We start from the raw sequence: 20,447 nt of genomic DNA, 5'->3' as shown, positions 1-20,447 counted from the left end.
TTATTTTAGCTACAGGAACTGAAACTTCCAGGTCAGCAGAAAGTTTTCATTCTGGACCTGTTCAGGACTCGGAATATTGCCACAATAACCATCATGTCCTTGCTGCTGTGGTAAGTAATAAGTGATCTATGAATGTGCCACGTAACACCTAAGTATACAACTGATTTTCTCTAATTCACAGCAACGTCAGGGCAAGGACTGAGTCTTCCTGGGACAAAATAAAAATTATAGAATTCTAAGTTATTTGGAAATGCCTCCATTCAATTCATGGAACTGAAAGAAAGTCACAGGAACAATATTTAAGCCCGCAGTACTGTAGTCCACAGGGAAAGGGTCCCTGCCCTCCTAAAGTAATTGGGATTAATACTATAACGTTGTTGGTGCCTGGAACTGAGAGGCTAATTCAGCTCCTGCTTTCTAACATACTGTACTGCCAACAGAACAGTGCATTAGAACAACCTGAATCCCCACTGCCTACATGAGAGTTTGGACAAGCTTTTCACACTTGCCAGTAGCAAACTACCAAGTGATTTTCAGGCATAGAAATAATGAGTGGACTTTGTAGACTAGATTTAATAATGTATGTGCCAAGAAATGAGGAAGAAGAAAAAAAGGACATGCCTACCCCCCAGTGGCAACACAAAAAATCGTAGGTTCAGCGAGTCTAATTTTAGGGCCACTCTGTTTTGCAGTTAGAAGAAATCAATGACAGAGTTATGCCTCTGGATTCAGCAAGCATATCCTAAGCAGACAGCTTTCCTCACTTTAGACCTCCTTACTTCTTCTAGGTCAGCGTATGTCATTGGTGCAAACATATCCTGAGCACGACTGAGCCAGGAATAAACTAGTCACTAGTTTTGCCTACAATGTGCTTATTATCAAATGCGAACATTGCTGAGATCCCTAGAGCAATCAAGTTTAATTTTTGTTTTGGATGAGCCCTGGGCTACCCAACCCGGTAGAGTATGTATAAAAAGATCCAACAATGGTCCTGAAAACGTTTTTCAGACAGCCTCTGCTTTTCAGTCATGTTAATAATAAGCGAATATCTGCACAGAGGAGTCCGCAACGTACAGTTATTTTTGCAGAGATAAGCTTACGGTTCTGTGGAAGTTGACTGTAATGACAGGATAGGCAGTGTGTGTCTGTGATACTTTGAACCATTATGGGACTTTCCTTCTTTTCCCTAAAGTGAGTTTTAATAAATCGATTGGAATTCACCAGAAGTGAACCCCACAGGATTACCTATGTGTCTTTGTTTTTCTTTTTGGAAAGAATAAAATCTGGATTTTGTGTTCACTGACGTGACGGACAGTCTTTTCTTCAAATAACAGTTGTAAGGGAATGAGGATGGACAAAGTGTTCAGGAAATAATGAAATCTGAAATTATCTAGACCAGGGTAGGGGTTGTTGAATGTTGGTGCTGTCCAACAGAACTTGCCACAAGGAAAATGTTTTATGTCTGAGTTGTCCATTGTAGTAGCCACTAGCCACATGCGGCTATTAAGCAGGTGAAGTGTGGCTAGTGTGACTTAAAGAACTGAATTTTTAATTTAATTTAAAGTTTAATTTAATTTAATTTTAATCGATTTACTTTTAAGGAGCCATGTATGGCCAGCAGCTACTTGTAGGACAGAAAGATCAAGACAGTTTCTTGACCATCATGGAATCTTTGAGTGGTTCAGGCCATCCTCTTGTCATTTTTGCCTTTTGCCTTGCAGGATGCTGACCTCAGTGGGTTACTTTGCCCTGTCTCTCAACGCTCCTAATTTGCACGGAGATGCCTACCTGAACTGCTTCCTCTCTGCCCTGATCGAAGTCCCCGCCTACATCACCGCGTGGCTGCTCCTGCGCACCCTGCCTCGGCGTTACATCATAGCCGGAGTGCTGTTCCTGGGAGGGGGCGTGCTTCTCTTAATTCAGTGTGTACCTGCAGGTAAGAACTTAACCAACATTAACAGCTTACCAGAAAAAGCCCACACCTTGACTAGACTAATTATTAGTCACTGCACCCTGTTTGTGTCGCCTTTACCTCATAAGCTCTTTGTAAGTCCACCGGACAAGCGAGCGCTAACTACGTAATTTCCTGTGTTCATAACAACTGCCCTGAAATACAGAGGATCAGAAATCACTGCCCCAGAGGAAGACTAAGGCCGTCAGTCATCCCTTTGGTTCTTTTCTTTTCTTTTCTTTTTTTATTTGACAGAGAGAGAGAGACAACCAGCGAGAGAGGGAACACAGGCATGGGGAGTGGGGGAGGAAGAAACAGGCTCCCAGCAGACAAGGGAGCCCAATGCGGGGCTCGATTCCACAACGCTGGTCTCATGCCCTGGGCGGAAGGCAGACACTTAACGACTGAGCCACCCAGGTGCACACACCCCACCCCCCCCACCCCCCCCCGCAACCTTGGTGCTTTCAAAACCTCTTCTCTGAGGAGCATTTTCCAGTGTTGCAGTACGTAGGACGTGCCAGTTTCAATAGAAGTCAGTGATTTTTAGGGTCTGTAACCCTGAAGTTGTTAAAGAGCACACGAAGACATCTGCTTCTTTTTTCTCCTTATGCCTAACTTTCTCATATTATTAAAATGTTGTCAATAGATCATTGATCTATTTATGTACTTATGCATAGAAACATATATTTCTTTAATAATAAACAGGATAGAAAGGATTGGTCCTTCTCTTTGAAGATTAAACTTAACTATATTAACATGCTAACAACTCACCACCAAACCATTGTAACAAGTGGACAAAGTTCACTGAATGCATAAATAATCTAGAATAACAGTAGAGTAAAACAGAAAGCAACCTGTCTCTCTCCCTCTTTGTTCGTGTCCAATTATTAAGATATTTGAAGAGAAACTATTACTTGGGGAATATCTTTTTTTTTTTTTTTTTTTTTTTTTGGAGAGCGAGAGGGGAGGGGGAGTGGCAGAGGGAAAGGGAGGGAGAGACTCTTAAGCAGGCTCTGCACTGAGTGTGTAGACCCTGGCGCAGGGGTTGATCTCACGATCCTGAGATCATGACCTGAGCTGAGGTCAAGAGTCAGAAGCTTAATTGACTGAGTCACCCAGGTGCTCTAGGAGTACCTTTATATTATAAAAACACTGCTGTACAAGTAAAAAGGACAATGAAAGCCACTGAGTTAACAGTCTTACTTCTAAAAGCACCTCTATTTACCCTGGGTCTCTTTTCCAGATTACAACTTCTTGTCCATTGGTCTGGTGATGTTAGGAAAGTTCGGGATCACCTCTGCTTTCTCCATGCTGTATGTCTTCACTGCAGAGCTTTACCCCACCCTGGTCAGGAACATGGCTGTGGGGGTCACATCCATGGCCTCCAGAGTGGGCAGCATCATTGCTCCCTACTTTGTTTACCTCGGTGAGATGCATCTTGTCAATTTGTTCTTTTTTTAAAAATATAAAGGAATAGATTTCTCATTGTGAAAAATACAAACAGCCCAGAAAGTACTGGAAAAAGTACAAGTTCACCTCTTCTCTCTCGGCTCCCCAGACTGCAGCCCTAGAAGTAGCTAATATTAACACTTTGGTGAGTAGCCCTTCAGACATTTTGTTTTGCAAAATATAGATATACACAATAAGATTAAACACGTAAACAAAATTATAGATATCGTTGCACAACTTTTTTAACTCAATATTTTATCAGAATATCTTTCCTTATTAGTATACATAGATTTACCTTCTTTTTAATTAGTATATATTCTTCCAATGTGTGTATAATACATAATTTATTTAACTAGGGTCAATGGATGGACATTTAGGCCACTTCCAGGTTTTTATTATTACACATAACACTGCAATGAACATTCCTCTATCCCCCTAAGCCCCTTTGTTCATTTAATTACATACACTTGAATTCATGGATTGTTGGAAAATTTTAAAATTTTCATAGATATTGCCAAACTGGCCTCTAAATATTGTAGTAATTTACAATCCAGCTGTCACTATATGAGAGTGCCTCTTTCTCCATATCCTCACTAACTGGGGATGATCCAATTTTTTAATCATTGGTAATCTGTTATCTGGAAAATGGATATCATTATTGCTTGCATTTCTAATTCTTTAATTATAAATAAGGTTGAGCATTTTTTAAAGATTTATTTATTTATTTGAGAGACAGAGAGAGCGCAGGAGCGCATACTCACGTGAGTTGGGGGGAAGGGCAGAGGGAGAGAATCTTCAAGTGGAAGCCCCACTGAGGGCAGAGTCTGATGCGGGGCTCAATCTCAAAACCCATGAGATCACGACCTGAACCAAAATCAAGAGTCAGACACTTAACTGACCAAGCCACCCAGGTGCCCCTGATTTGTGAGAGCTCTTTGTAATTAAAAGAAACTAGCCCTTTGCATATATGTTGTAAATATTCTTCCTAGTTCGTCATTTACTTTTAATTTTATGATATTTTAAGACATTTTGGTTTCTATATAGTCAGATTTCTCAATCCGGAATAACACAAGGGGGCTTCAGTGGGTTGCTCAATGGATGTAGGATCTCACATTCCAGGCTTAAAACCCCATTAAGGACTCTGACGGTGAGAGATGCTGAGACATCTCCTCATTCTTCCTAGTCATCCATTGGTTACCTACTGGTTCAAACACACACACACACAAATACTATATCGGAATCCTCAGGAAAGGATTAAAGGACTTAACACTCTAATCTTTGCACAGAAAGTGAAATATTTTCTTTTTTAAAATTAATTAATTATTTAAATTAACATGCAATGTATTGTTTCAGGGGTACAGGTCTGTGATTCATCAGTCTTACACAATACACAGCACTCACCACAATGCATACCCTGCCCAATGTCCATCATCAGCCACCCCACCCCTCCCCCCCACCCCCAGCAACCCTCAGTTTGTTTCCTGACATTAAGAGTCTCTTATGGTTTGTCTCCCTCTCTGGTTTCTTCTTGTTTCATTTTTAACTCTCTTCCCCTATGATCCTCTGCCTTGTTTCTCAAATTCCACGCATCAGTGAGATCATGTGATGATTGTCGAGAAAGTGAAATATTTTCTTATCTTAAACATACTCTGCATGGCTGACCTGAACAAGCCCTAAGAAAGCACATTATAATATAGAATGGTGTCATTTTCCCTTTGTTCCTTCCTATATTTTCAAGCCACACTCACTTGGTCAAAGGGAGGACCATTGGTACGGAAGAAAGGTAGAAGTCTGAGGCAGAGCTTTCTATTCCCCAACAGCTACTCCTGTTAGTGACACAGATGCCTCAGAGAAGCTTCCAGATTAATGTTTTCTGTCAAATAAAATTCTTGGATGTGTTGTCCCTCTGTAATCTCTGTTTGCAGCAAGGAAGCAAGATGAGGATCTATTATTCTCCTGTCCAAGTAACGCCAGATAGGGAAGAGGTGGAATGGTTCTTACAAAACCAAGACACATAAATATTACAAAAAGAAACGAAATCCAGGCATAGTGCATTCACTATGCCTGACATTTAGTGATTAAATTGGATTGAACATATTACTTAGGTTGTGTGTTTTGTTTTTTTTTTTTTAAGAGTCTCATGGCTCTTTGGACCTAGCTGTCCACTGCAGCCTACTTACTAGTTTAGGCAAAAGAAAAGGTCACACCAGTTATCATGGCCAGTACCTGTCTCTGCGATATCCTTTTTCTCCTTGATGTCCTCTCATCCCCCATCTCCAATGACTTCCACCTTGAGAGGGAAAACTTGGTAGGCAAAGACTTCCATCAAAGGAACATCTGTCACACATGGTAAATAATGACTTAGAGAATGCCGACCAGGATGAAAGAGCTTATGATAATGCAAAATCATGTANNNNGGGAAATGACTATGGAAATCACAGAGGCAATGGCTTCTGCCAAAAAGAAACTGATCTTTTGCATACCTTTTTCTTTCTGACAATGTTCAGGTTTTAAACTGCTCTCAAATAGTGTTTGCCACCATTACAAAATAATTCCCAGGAGTATCTGGGGAATCCCTGTATCTAATTGATGTTCTTGTGCCTTCCAGGTGCTTACAACAGAGTTCTGCCCTACATCGTCATGGGCAGCCTGACTGTTTTCATTGGAATAATCACCCTTTTCTTCCCTGAAAGTTTTGGAATGACTCTACCAGAGACCTTAGAGCAGATGCAGAAAGTGAAAGGGTAAGTGGAACTTTAAAAACTGGTAGCAAAATTCCTCAGAAAGAGTAAACGTGCAAGAATAGCCAGGAAATTTCTGGAAGAGCAGAATAGTAAGTAGAGAGTAGCTCTATCAGATAATAAAGTGTATTACTAAGCAAAGGTAATTAAAACCATATGATTGATAATGGTGTAGGAATAGAAATCACTGGAGTAGAATAGAGTTCAGAATTAAATCCAAGGAACTATGAGAACTCAGTCTATGCTGAAAAGTAGCAATTCAAAATCAGTGAGGAAAAGTAGATTATTCAGCAAGGGTGTTAGAGAATTCAGCTAGCCACATTGGATAAATGAAAAACTTGCATCCTACTTCAGAATAAATACAGCAAGATAAATCGCAGAGTGATTAAAAATGGAGGCCTAAAAATGTAAAATCATAAATGTACCAGAAGAAAACATACATGCTTTTATAACCTCAGAGAAGGCTTTTCCGAGCATGGTATGAAAAGCGAAGAGACGTAAAGGAAGATTGCTACGTCTGATCGTGCAACTTTAGAAATTGTTGGCACAGCAAGAAAGGAAACCATAAGTAAAAACAAAGGTCACAAGCCAGGGGGGAAATTTTCAGGGGGGAAACATTGCAACACACAATATACCTATAGAGCTAATACAGCTAATATACACGAAACTCTCGGCAGTCAGTGGGAAAAAGACAGACAACTCAGTAGGAAAATTGGCAAAGGTCATCAACAAGCGGTTGACATAGAATGACATTTCAGTGGCAGGTATGTACACAAGAAACAATACTTGTCCACATTAATAAAGAAAAACGAAATAAAACAATTTAATATCTTTTTTTTTTTTTTTTTTTTTTTTTTTTTTGCCTATGAGATTGTATGAGAGTTTTTCTTCCTGATACCCACTGCTTCTGACACCAGCCAGGTGTCCCACAATTTCATTCAATTCCAGCACTAACCATCAGAGTTTGCATCAGAATCCATAGGTTTAAGCTTAGTCCCACAAGACTGCCCTTCCTTCAGATGCCCGTGGTAAGTATCAGGTCCCCAGGTTATCCACACTTCTATCCAACTTGATTTCAAGGTCTGGTGTTTCCACAACCTCCCCTCCCCCCACTCAAGTTCTGCAATTTGGCGGAATGACTCACAGAACTCGGATAACAGTTTCCTTACCATTTCAGATTTATTATAAAGGATGCCTATGAACAGCCAGATGAAGAGATACAAAGGGTGAGGTCCAGAAGGGTCCAGAGTGCAGGAGTTTCTGTCCCCGGTGCAGTTGGGGAATCCCACCATCCTCACACACGGATGTGATCACCAATTCAGAAGCTCTCTGAACCTCAGTGTTCAGGGGGTTTTATGGAGGTGTTATCACGTAGGCATGATCAATAACTAATCCAACCTCTAGCCCCTCACCCCTCCTTGGAGGTTGGAAGATGGGGCTGAAAGTTCCAGGCTTCTAATCAAGTCCTGGTCTTTCTGGCGACCAGCCTCCATGCCAGAGTTATCAAGGGGCCCCCCAAGAGTTGCCTCATTAGAACAAAAGACAAGATGCTCCTATGACCCCTATCGCTGAGGAAATAACAAAGGATTTAGGAGCTCTGAGTCAGGAACGGGGACAAAAATCAAATATCTTTCTACGGTATCACAGAGTGGCAATGAAAGATGAGTGGATTTGTAGGAGAAGTTGAGATTCTCAAGTGAAACAGCCTGGCTTCAAATCCCAGATCTAGTGTATGAATTTGGGAAAATTGCTTAAACTAAAGGATTCACTAAACCTCAGGATTCACATTTGTTATATGGGAATAGTTCATATGGCTTTCATGAGGTTCTGTAAGAGAACGCATCTTTAGTGCCTGGCCACGAAGAACACAAGCCTATATATGAGTGGATCATTCTGATCCCTTACAAACATGTGCAGCGAAGTCTGCACCAAAAGTTGTTTTCTTCTAATGACGTGACTATTTCAGTATCAACTGTAGCTTGCTGAGGACTTCATGTTTACCACGCCATGCTTTCCTCAGGGAAACTGTAGATTTAGAGAATACAAGCTCTGGACCCCTGAGCTATTACTAGAGTTCTGTTCATTGACTGGATAAATGTTTTTCTGTATCGGTCTGGCATTTTGAGGAAGAGAGTCTTGAATATTTAATTTTCTTTAGCATCTATTTTATTTTCAGATTCAGGTTTAGAAAAAAACCAAGCGATTCAGTGGAGAAGGAAGAAAATCCCAAAGTCCTAATAACTTCATTTTGATAAAATGTCCACCCCATTTCGTGACCTGAAGACCAGATGCATCAGACTCTATGAGAAAACCAAAGCCTTTCCTGAGGAACTGGACCAAGCCTGAAAATGAACACTTAGATGACTCTGCTATTGGGAAATGCTTGTCATTGAGCACATCCTGGGCCACTCTTCCAGATAATCTCCTGATTTTAAAACAAACCATTTCTAGAGTGTCCGCCTTGCGAATGAATTCGATGAAATGGGTTCATAAGATTTTTTGAAAATGTGTTGGTCAAGGACTGGTAAATCCATACAAAGATTAACACTCATTCCCAAACATACAAATACTATTTAAATAAAAAGACCGTCATCGTATTAACACAACTATCAGGTGACAACAGTATGTGTGTGTGTGTATGTGTATCAGTGAACCAGCACAATCAAAATTATAGCCGTGTATGAGGTGAACTCATATACTGCTGTAGCTAAATGATTAGATGCAGTATTCTATCCAGAAAATTTTATACCATCCTTTGAGGGAAATTGATGGCAAATATTAATAGTTTACAAGTGAAATGCTGCAGGAGATCAAGTAGCCGGGGTCATATGACCTGTTGGCCTTTAAGAAGGGAACCCAGACAGTTCCCTGCTACAGTTTCAGTGGTTCTAACTCACGGCCTTCTGATGGGTCCACATTCGTTGTGATCTTTTTGAGCACGTGTTTAAACTTTCTGTTTCTTTAGAGCGGCTGAAGAGGTATTTTGCTGGTAAACAGAGAATCAGGAGAACCACAGACCAGTTAGGGCAGTAAAGACGGTGTGTATGCCCCACAGTCAAGAACTACCGACCCCCAGGAAGAAGGCCATGTAAGCCAACAATCTGGAGAGACTTTTCAAACAGTTCTTTCCATTAATAGATTCCTTCCTAAGCGTGGTCTGCAGCTGCAAGTCTCTTCAACCAGGGGTGCACCTGGTTCCAGTTCCACGAGTGAGCTGGGGGAAAAAAATCAAGGCCACTACTGGGGTCACATATTATCAGCTCAGGAGAGAAAGACCAGGTCTCTGTCTCAGCATGTTTTGGGTGTGCTGAGATGACAACAGAGCTGGAGGTTACTCCTGGAGACCTGGGCAGCAGGCTTTCATTGAAAGTGGCCTCTCTGACCGCAGCACAGTGGTAAGCTCTGGACCCTTTCCTATGCCCAGCGCCATGCTGTGTGCGTAAAAACAGGTAGCCACTGGTTTTCAATATGATGCTTGATGGCATCAGCCCCAAAAAACAATTATCCCCAAATGTAAATTTTCACTATTTTTTAGAGGAAACTTGGATGTAACATTTTTTATAAATAGTTCTTTTTATTTCAAGTTCCTTATCTTGCACTTTTCTGATTAACCGCCAGTTTCTTCTTTTTTTTTTTATTTTAAAGATTTTTTTTTAATTTATTTATTCGACAGAGATAGAGACAGCCAGCAAGAGAGGGAACACAAGCAGGGGGAGTGGGAGAGGAAGAAGCAGGCTCATAGCGGAAGAGCCTGATGTGGGGCTCGATCCCAGATCGCCGGGATCACGCCCTGAGCCGAAGGCAGACGCTTAACCGCTGTGCCACCCAGGCGCCCCAACTGCCAGTTTTTTCTATTGCCATATTTCTAACACGTATTTTATATCCTCCTGACACACTGATCCTACCTTTTGATTGTTACTTTAAAATTCATCAGGGTATCCTAGAATAATTTATCTTTTGTCATAGGAGATGCAGGTGCATAGCTTCACCCATCCAGCGCTTTTCTCCCCTGTGGAGGCCGCCCGTCTGGATCACTTTCCCACCCACCTTGCTGAGCACTGGGCAGCCTGTCCCACAGACAGCAGGTCATGTTGCTCCCAAGAAGCTCTCCTTGAACTTCCTTCCCACCGGCAGTGGCTGTTCCCTCCTCTGTGCTCTTCAGGTACTTGTTAACCCTCACTGAGTTGGTCTCTTGTTGCCCCCCACACCCCAGCCGCTGGGAGGCTAGGGACCTTACCTTGTTTCTCTCTTTATCCTTTATAGATCCGTTTAGCATATGCTTTCTTGCATTTGACAAGCATTGATACATATTTTATCTATCAAATAATGTTTGTTTGATACATAGACATTAAAAATTTTAAATGCCTATATAGAAAATGCTCTTAAACCTTTTTCTAAATATAAAAAGTAAGGATGTGACAATTGCCTTTTACTCCTGTTTGTACAGGTGCTTTATATTTTAAAATAGTAAGAGATGGCTTTTTAAAATCTATTTCTATAAGGGCAACAAGGACACAGATGATTATCTCTTTGGTAGTTGGAAGACCAAGTAGATCAACACATGCCAAAACAGCATTTGGTTAAATTCGCGATACATTCCTGATTTTTATTTTTATTTTTTTATTTTTTTTTAAGATTTTATTTATTTATTCGACAGAGATAGAGACAGCCAGCGAGAGAGGGAACACAAGCAGGGGGAGTGGGAGAGGAAGAAGCAGGCTCCCAGCAGAGGAGCCCGATGTGGGGCTCGATCCCATAACGCCGGGATCACGCCCTGAGCCGAAGGCAGGCGCTTAACCGCTGTGCCACCCAGGCGCCCCACATTCCTGATTTTTAAAAACTGCTTTTAAAGTTAGGGCTCCAAGGCAACATCCTGCACTCGCTAATGAATAGCAGTCTCAGACTGGCAGCCAATCTCCCGCTGCATGTTCTAGAAACTAATGTCTTGCCTGGATTCTGTTAGCTTCTGAACCAGTCCCTCCTTAATTCTGCTCCTGCCCTCCTGGAGTCTATCCTCAGCACAGCAGCCCGAATTACCTAAATGAGACCATGTCACTTTAACAGTCAAAACCTTCCAATAACTTCCCATCTCAGGTGCGCTTCCCCTCCACTTTTATGGTCTCACAACACATGCTTTTATTTATATGAGTTACATCCCACTTCAGTCAGGTTTTTGAAAAGTTAAAGTCTTCACAATAGTCTATACATCGGATGATCACATGTCCTAGTTTTCCCAGGACAGTCACAGTTTCAATCTGTGGGCCTAGGGTGATTATTAATAACCCCACACACAACCTTTCACTCTAAAAATGTCCCAATTTGGATGACAAGTTATATATGCTCACCAATTATAGGGTCCTGCTCTGTGTGTCCCCAAATGTCCTTGCTCAAATGTCACCTGCTTGATAAATACTTACCTGACCACCCAATTTTAAATTGTATCTTGTTCTCTCTATCCTACTCACCTGTCCCTGGTTCATTTTTCTCCATGGTTTTTCTTACCCTCTAACATCCTAATTTACCTCTTCATTTTTTTTTTAAATGTCCTTCTTCCTCATGGAGCTTACGTTCCATCCTCAGCAGTTAGAAGTGTGCTTGGCACATAGTCGATGCTTGATAAATATTTGTTTAAAAATGAGTAAATATATTATTATAATCATTATTATAGTTAAATTGGCAAAGTAATTATTAATTTTCAAACAAGAAAACATTGGCCAATAAACATACCAAAAAAGTGTTCTGGGTCACCTGGGTGGCTCAAATGGTTAAGTGTCCAACTCTTCTTTTTTTAAAAAGTTTTAGAGAGAGAGAGTGCACGCAAGTGGGGGGAGGGACAGAAGGAGCAGGGAGCCTGATGTGGGCTCCATCTTAGGACCCATGAGACCATGACTTGAGCTGAAAACAAGACTCTAAAGCTTAACTGATTCGGCCACCCTGGTGCCCCGAGTGTCCGATTCTTGGTCTCAGCTCAGGTCTTGATCTCAGGGTCATAAGTTCAAGCCCCATGTTGGGCTCCAAGCAAGGCATGGAGCCTACTTTAAAAAGAAAAATGTTCTGCTTCACAAGCAATTGAAAAGAATACTAATTGGTATGACAATGTGATGCCATTTTCGAATTAGCAAAGATTACAGAATGACGGTATTCAGTAATAATGAGAGTATGATGAGATACGTTTTCATATTCTTCTGATGGGAGTGTAAATTGGATTATTTTTTCTGGAAAAGAAATTGGCAAAGTATTTCCAGAGCCCTAAAATGCTTCGATTTTTTTCCCCCTTTTCTTTCTTTCTTTCTTTCTTTTTTTTTAGAGAGAGACAGCATGCACGTACAAGCAGGGGTGGGGGTGGGGTAGGGAGGAGGGGTAGAGAGAGAAGGAGAGAGAGAGTCTTAAGCAGGCTCCATGCCCAGCACAGAGCCTGATGCAGGGCTCAGTCTCACAACTCTGAGAACATGACCTGAGCTGAAATCAAGAGGCAGACGCTTAACCGAGTCAGCCAGGCACTCCAGAAATAGTCGGATTTAAAAATGGGCAAAAAATTTGAATAAAAAGTTCTCCAAAGAAGATACACAATGGCCAGCAAGTGTATGAAATGATGCTTGACATCACTAATCATTAGAGAACGTCAAACCAAAACCATGAGACACCACCTCACACCCATTAGGATGGCTGCTATAAAAAGAGCAGAAAACAAGCATGGACAAGGATGTGGAGAAACTGGAATACTTATGCACTGTTGGTGGGTGTGTGAAATGGTGCAGTCACTACGGAAAACAATATGGAGGTTCCTCAAAAAAATTAAAAATAGAATTACAATATGATTCAGCAGTCCTGGGTATATATCCAAAATAGTTCAAAGCAGTATCTCAAAGAGCTATTTGCACACTGATGTTCATCACAGGATTATTCACAATAGCTAAGAGCTGGAAGCAACCCAAAGTTCATCAACAGGTGAACGGATAAACAACATGTGGTGTACATCTACAATGCAACATTATGTAGTCTTAAAAAAAAAAAAGGAAATCCTGTTGCATGCTCTAACATGAATGAGCCTCGAGGACACTATGCTAAGTGAAATAAGCCAGTCACGAAAGGACAAGTACTGTATGATTCCACTCACATGAAGCACTTAAAATTAGTGTGGTTAGTGGGTCTCAGTTTTGCAAGATGAAGAAGTTCTAGAGATCTGTGCATAACAATGTGAATACTACTGAATACTACGTCATACTACTGAACTGTGCACTTACAAGAGGTTAAGATGGCAAAAGTTAATGTTATGTGTGTTTTTTTATCCCAACAAAAAAAGGCTGTGTGGGAGTAGTTAAATAAATAAATAATGGTGTGCTCTTCTGAAAGAATATTATTCAGCCTTTAAAAACGGTATTTAAGAATTTTTGTTAAAGTTTTATTTTTTTAAGTAATCTCTACACCCAATATGGGGCTCGAACTCATGACCCCGAGATCAAGAGTCACATGCTATCCCAACTGAGCCAGCCAGGTGCTCCTAAGAATTATTTTTTAATAATATGATAAAATACTTAGGATATAATGCAAGCATTAAAAAACCATATGTAATAGTATTAACTAAATAATGAATGCATGCATGAATAAACTATGTCTAAAACACATGAAAAAACAACTGGAAGGAAAGATCTCAAGGTATTAACAGTAGGTATGTTTGGATGGGGGACTTCTGTTTTGGGTTCTTTTTTGTAGTTTTCCGTACTTCACAAATGTTTCACAAAATATATTACTTCTATAATCATAAAGAAGTTAAAAAATAAAAACTTTTATTAAGTGTCAACTAAGTGTGAGGTCTCGGGAGGCAAAGATGAAGAACATGAAGAATGCTTGCAGCGGGCTCAGCGTAGCCAGATGATAAATTCCTGTCTGTGGCCTCGGCAGCTAGCCCAGTGCCCCGACCTGGGGCTGAGCTCCGTGGAGCTGAAACCCCGGTCAAAGTCATTTTCTCCCATCCAGACCTGCACATGTTTAGATCTCTCTCTGAGCAGCAGTCACGTCTCCCCTGATGTGTTTTACCAAGCCACACTCACTCTTGTGAAGAGAATTACCTTATCGCTGAAGTTATATTTAACAGATTATAAAAAACGGATTATAAAATGGATTATAAATAATTGTGAGGATTTGAGCTATCGATGCCTCTATGTTGGCACAGAAAAGTCTTAAACCTGAGTTTGAGAACCTTAAGAACTCCTTTATCAGACACTGCAAATTTGACCCTCCTTGTCACTCTGATTCTAACTTGCCTCTGTGCTCTCTGTCCCTGCAAAGCCCACCACCTCACCCTCCCACTGCTGCCTTCCCCACTGCTGTGTTCCACTGTGGACAAACACCTGTGGTCCTTCAAGTAAATCCCTGGGTGCTTTTTCCACATCCCTCCTGACAGAGACCTGGCTGCCCCCTGAGCACCCCGCTTCCCCCCTGGTGCTGTCTCAGCCGGAGGCTATTTACTTCCCCCTTCCTGTGAACTTCAGAGCCAGGTAAGTTCTTAGCATTTTCCCAGTTGCCCACTGCCAGTTCCAAACCACAACTCCTTCACCTTCACATATATGAAATACTTCCTTCAAGGATTATGCTGTACCCTTCCGGGTGCTGTTTCCAACAATCTTCCCAGTTGCTTATCCACATTCTACGAGCTTTCTGGAACCCAGCCTCAGGTATTGATGACTTTTGTGCTCAGGAGCATGAGTAATCACACACCTCAGTCTCAGTGTACTTAACCTTTACCTGTACTTCAGTTCCTTCCTGCCCACGACACACCCTGGACCCTGTCTACCTCATTCCAGTACCTTTTGGGTTCCTCACAACACTTTAGCTCTGACCTTGACACGGTTGGTTCCTTTTCCTTCTACTTTGTACTTCGTGATCCCCTCAATTCACACCCACTACCCTGGTCCTTTTGTTTATTCATCTTGCAAAATCTAAACCCCAAATAAGTCAAACTATTTTCCTCTTCACTCCCAATCCAAGCTGCTGAATTAAGATATAGGAGAGGAGAGGTCTTTTATAGGCTGGAGGAACATGTGGGTTGAGAAAGGGACAAGCAGGTTGAGGGTCTAGCTGTGATTGGAAATGTCAGTGTGTAGAGATCCCAGTTCACATGATTGTGTGATTTTCTCCAGTGTCCCGGGTAGGAGTAAGATGCACGCATGGTTGGATTTGGGGGTGGCAGTACAGGGGGACAGAATGTCAGGACAGTGGAGGAACTGAGATTGACTAAAGCAAAGGACCATCGTATTTAGGTTGAAGAGGAAACAACAACTTCTGTTGTCCTAGTACGCTGTGCCTATCTGCCTTTTTTTTTTCCTTTATTTGGGTTGTATGAGAACCTGGCACAGTGTTAAGACCCAGAGTGTTCAAAGGAAGAGACTGTCGATCACCCCAACGTGGCAGAATCCGCGACATCTCTCCTGGACTATTCACCAAAGACGTGACTTTGTTGATACGAGACCTGAGGAGACTGAAGGCAGTCACTCGGGAGGGGTCAAGGGCTAGATTTTATTTTTTAGCATCATGAGATGTAGCATTAATAATTAAGAGTGTAGGCTCAGAGGCAGACAGACCAGAGTTCTACTTTGGACCTGCCACATACTAACTATAGCAACTGGGAAAAGTAACTTCTCTTCAGTTTCTTTGTCTGTAAAATGAGGACAATAAGAATAGCTATCTCATAGAGATGTTGTGAGGACTAAATGATGCCATGGGCTATTGTCAGTATTATTGTTGTAATGATACAATAGCAGAGAGGATGGATGCTTGACCAGGACTAATTTCTACCCTAACCTGGCATCTAGTTCAGAAGATTAAGATCATCAGTAACTTAGATTATCCAAATCCAATCCAGCCAAAGCCTCCCGATATCTTCCTTTGGAATCTTACTCTAATATGACACATATCCCATCGTATCTCATAAGGAGACCTATATGTTCCTGTTTATCTTTTCTCTTAGGGATCTCGTCCAGACCTGTGGTTTTAAATACCACCCAGACCTGTGGCTTTAAATACCATCCATATGCAAATAACTCTCTAATTTATATCTCGTTCTGACCGCTCTTATGAACTTCCTACTTACATATCCAACTATCTCCGAACTCATGCTGAAATGTAAGTTTACAATATTAATATACTTAAATGTAAGTTCATTTTCATAGTTAAAATAAAACTCTTGCACAGGCAACAAAAGAAAAAATAGATAAATTGGACTACACCAAAACTTAAAACTCTTGTGCATAAAAGGACATAATCAACAGAGTGAAAAGGCAACCACGGAATGGGAGAAAATATTTGGAAGTCATATATCTGATGAGCAGTAAATATCCAGAATATAGAAAGAACTCCTACAACTCAACAACAACAGAAACAAACAGCACAATATAAAAATGGGCAAAGGACTTCATAGACATTTCTCCAAAGAGAAGACGCAAATGGTAATAAGTACACAACATAATGCCCAATGGCACTAATCTTCAAGTAAATACAAATCATAACCACAATAAGATATCATACCCATTAGGATGGCTAGGATTTTAGAAAAAAATAAGTGTTGGTGAGGATGTGTAAAAACTGGAAATCTTGTGTGCCGTTGGTGGGAATGTAAAATGCTGCAGTCCCTATCGAAAACAGCATGGGCGGTTCCTCAAACAATTAAAATCACATTGCCATAGGGTCCATGCAATCCTGCTTCTTGGTATATACGTAATGGAACTGAAAGCAGGGACTCAAAGAGATATTTATGTACTTATGTTCAGGTAGCAACATAATTCATGGTAGCCGAAAGATGGATGCGACCCATGTGTCTATTGACAGATGAATGAAAGAACAAACTGCGGTATATACCTCCAGTGGAATATTCTTCATCCTTTCAAAGAAAGAAAATTCTGACGCATGCTCCGGCACAGATGAACCTTGAGGACTCTATGCTTAATGAAACAAGCTGGTCACAAAAGGACAAACACTGTATGATTCCAGTTACACGAGGTATCTAGAGTGGTCCAATAAAGTAGAAGGATGGTTGCTAGGGGCTGGGGGGAGAGGTGGAGGGAGTTACTGTTTAATGGGGACAGAGATTCAGTTTTGCAACATCAAAGGAGTTCTGGAGATGGATGGTGGTGATGGTTGTACAATGATATAATGTACTTAATGACACTCACCTGTACTCTTAAAAATGGTTAGGATGATAAATTTTAGGTCGTGTGTATTTTACCACAATAAAAAAGTTTAAATTAAAAGGAAGTAGAATTCTTAATTTTCTATGCCCCCACCCCACCCAATTTCCTCGTTCTAAAAACTGGCACCAAATTGCTTAGGCCAAAAACCCAGGATTCATTCTTCATTTCCTCCCCTCCTGCCTATATCCAATAATAAGTCATATCAGCTTTTGCTTCCGAAATATATTCTGAATTCATCCACTCATCTCTTCTGCGGATACTGCTGTGCTTCAAGCTGTCATATGCTCTGGTCCGTGATGCTGTAATAGCTTCTTAACCAGTTGACTTGTTTTCATTCCCTTCCTCTCCACTCAATTCTCTTAGCAGCCAGAGCACCCTGTTTAGGGTAGAAATCACACCTTAACATTTCTGTACTTAAAAATACTCTGATAGTTTCTCACCAACCCTGGAATAAAATTCAAACTCCTCGCCACTGTTTAAAGGGCGCTCGAAGATCTGGTGTCCATACACACTGGCCTCCTGCCAACATCTCTGACCTTATGTCCCGTTACTATTCACTTTGATCACTGTGTTCCAGTCACGCTGGTCTTCCCTGTTGTTCCAACACCCCAAGCACATGCCCTTTCCTTGCAGACTTTGCATTTGCTGCTCCTCTGCTTGGGACACTCTCTTCTCACATCTTCACATGATAGGTTCCTTCTGATCCCTTGCGTCTCTGCTTAGCTATTGCCTTCTCAGAAAAGTACTCATTTACCATCCGATGGAAGGTAGCCACCCACTGATTGTCACGCTTTATACCATCATCCTCTTTTATCTCTCTTTGGCACTTACTATTATAGAAATGCGTATTTTTTTGTCACAAGTTTATCATTAGCTTCACCATCCTCCAACTAAAGTGTGAGCTCCGTGAGAACGGATATATTGTTTGTTTCTTCACTTCCCAGAATGCTGTTGGGCACATAACTTCCTAGTCAAATATTTGCTGACTAAAGGAAGAAGTAAATAACATTAATGACCCAATTTTCCTTCTATGTCACACACACACACGCCTTTTGGGAAGGGATATCTGGGTAACTCATTCAGTTAAGCTTCCTCTTGATTTCGGCTCAGGTCATCATTTCAGGGTTGTGAGATCAAGCCCTAGGTTGGCTCTGTGCTGGGTGTGGAGGCTGCTTAAGATTCTCTGACTCCCTCTGCTGCTCCCCCCAGTTGTGGGCTCACGTGAGCTCTCTCTCTCTCTCTCAAAAAAAAAAAAAAAAAAAACAACACCTTTTGTATAAACTGCTATTTCTAACATTTAGACATCCCCAGTGTCTTTTCTATCTATTCTAGAACGCGGTAACCAGTCTTTAAAATGTAAGCAGCATATCTGACACTCCATTTTATGTAGGTATACCCTGAAGGAACAAGTTTATGTTCCTACTCTGGCCCAAAGTTTATGTTCCTACTCTACACTTTATAACAAAGTGTAGTTATCTATATGGAATTTTAAAATTGTCCTGTAATTCTTAAAACCCAACAGTAGGCTTTCATATTGGAAATTACACTCATTCAAAGTAAAAGTCTGGACGTTGAAGTCTTCAAAAAATTGTTCAGGGTATTTCACCACATACTTTCTCTAAAGAATGTTTCAAGGTCCATTTTTTTCATGGTTAGTTATCTATCTGTCTAAGCCAAAGTAGACTGGGCTTAAAAGGCAGGACCATATAGCAGCACAAATGTGATTTCTCTGGCCCTTCTACCCATGCAACCCCAATCTCCTTCAAAGTCAAACTTCTAACCACAGCTGGGCTCATGAATATAGACCATTCTGTCATTCCCACTGTGCGGCATTCCCACTGACAGCTGAAGTCCTGCTATGCCAAGTTCAACTGCAGCTGCTCTTGTGGCCCAACATGCTGACATGCATGGGTAATGACATGCCACTTGGGATGTTGTCTGATGAGGTGGATAGACTGCTGTTCTTCCACTCTTGGGTCACACTCTGATGTTCTGAGACCAAGGCAAATGGAGTATCACAGAGATCTTGGCAAAAATAGCTTTTTCAGATTTTACTCAAAGTGCTCTTTCCCTAAAATCTGTACATAATCTGTAGAATCCACAGCAAGACCTGGGCAGACCCTCTGAATCATCCTTTACTCTGATGCTGAAGCCAGGACCTCCTCCTCTCTTTTCCCAAAGGAGGAGTTCTTTCTTTGGAGGCTTCCTCTTCTCCAGGCAAGAAAGTGCTGACTGCTTCAGCCCACGTAACGATAAACATGTCCAAATCTATGGCGAACACATAGTTCCTAAGGTGCTTCTTTAGAGTTAATAATCAAAGTAAAAATAATAACTATAGCTAATATTTCTTTCACACTTAACACGTGATAGGCACAGAGCTAACCACTACCTTCTGGGAAACTGAGGTTTGGAAAGTTTAAGAACTTGCCCAAGCTTACAAGCCAGGACTTGAAGGAGTCGGCAATTGAATGTTGACAGCTATGCTCAGACGCTATGCTCTTAATCAATACACTGTATTGTCTCTTACCCTAGAAATAATTATAAGGTTTATAAAATTCTACCCTGTTGAATAGAAGGCAAAACAAATCAAGGAGCTATAAATGTTTATTCTTCCTTATTTTAATTCAACATATTGTTTCATAATCTATTAGTTATTTATTGCTGTATAACAAATCACTTCAAAATGTAGCCACTTGAAACAACAAATATTTACTACCTCTCTCAGAGGGTCAGGAATCTGAGAGCCCCTTAGCTGAGTGGTTCTGGTTCAGGGGCTCTCATGAGGTTGCGGTCAAGCTGTTGGCTATAGGGATGCAGTCATCTGAAGACTCATCTGGTGCCTGGCTAGCTTTCTGGTAGAACATGCGACTCTTGATCTCAGGGTTGTGAGTTTGCGACCCACGGTGGATGTAGAGATTACTTAAAAATAAAATATTAAAAAAGAGAGAGAGAGAGAGACTCAACAGATGCAGAAGTTGTCGCTAACTAGCTCACTCACGTGGGGGACAGAGGGCCGCAGTTCCCCATTGGTTGCTGACAGTAGCCTTCATCCCTCCTCACCACTTGGGCCTGTTAAAGAGCTACTTACTACATTACAACTAGATTGTCCAAAAGAAAGAG

The 20,447-nt window shown here is 41.2% G+C and overlaps 1 protein-coding gene across 10 annotated transcripts in view; it reads left to right on the top strand.

The window, feature by feature from the left end:
- The window catches only part of SLC22A4 (solute carrier family 22 member 4), a 52,082-nt gene extending 33,534 nt beyond the window's left edge, over positions 1 to 18,548 (top strand). For 2 of the 10 annotated variants that reach the window (XM_040622476.1, XM_040622474.1), the window contains exons 6-13: positions 10 to 110; positions 1,722 to 1,936; positions 3,195 to 3,377; positions 6,009 to 6,144; positions 10,108 to 10,303; positions 14,431 to 14,639; positions 16,109 to 16,263; positions 16,908 to 18,548. In XM_040622476.1, coding sequence (XP_040478410.1) covers positions 10 to 110; positions 1,722 to 1,936; positions 3,195 to 3,377; positions 6,009 to 6,144; positions 10,108 to 10,303; positions 14,431 to 14,639; positions 16,109 to 16,160 — 1,092 coding nt within the window. In that variant the 3' untranslated portion in view covers positions 16,161 to 16,263; positions 16,908 to 18,548. Of the gene's footprint in view, positions 1 to 9; positions 111 to 1,721; positions 1,937 to 3,194; positions 3,378 to 6,008; positions 6,145 to 7,011; positions 7,170 to 8,317; positions 8,748 to 10,107; positions 10,304 to 14,430; positions 14,640 to 16,108; positions 16,264 to 16,907 lie in introns of those variants that run through there. The other 8 variants (XM_040622475.1, XM_040622477.1, XM_040622478.1 and 5 more) reach the window with 8 other exon arrangements.
- Positions 18,549 to 20,447: the final 1,899 nt, after the last annotated feature.

This window comes from Ursus maritimus, unplaced genomic scaffold, assembly GCF_017311325.1.
Source record: "Ursus maritimus isolate PB19 unplaced genomic scaffold, ASM1731132v1 scaffold_5, whole genome shotgun sequence".
NCBI classification, from domain to species: domain Eukaryota; kingdom Metazoa; phylum Chordata; class Mammalia; order Carnivora; family Ursidae; genus Ursus; species Ursus maritimus.
This window is presented reverse-complemented; position numbering and strand designations above follow the sequence as displayed.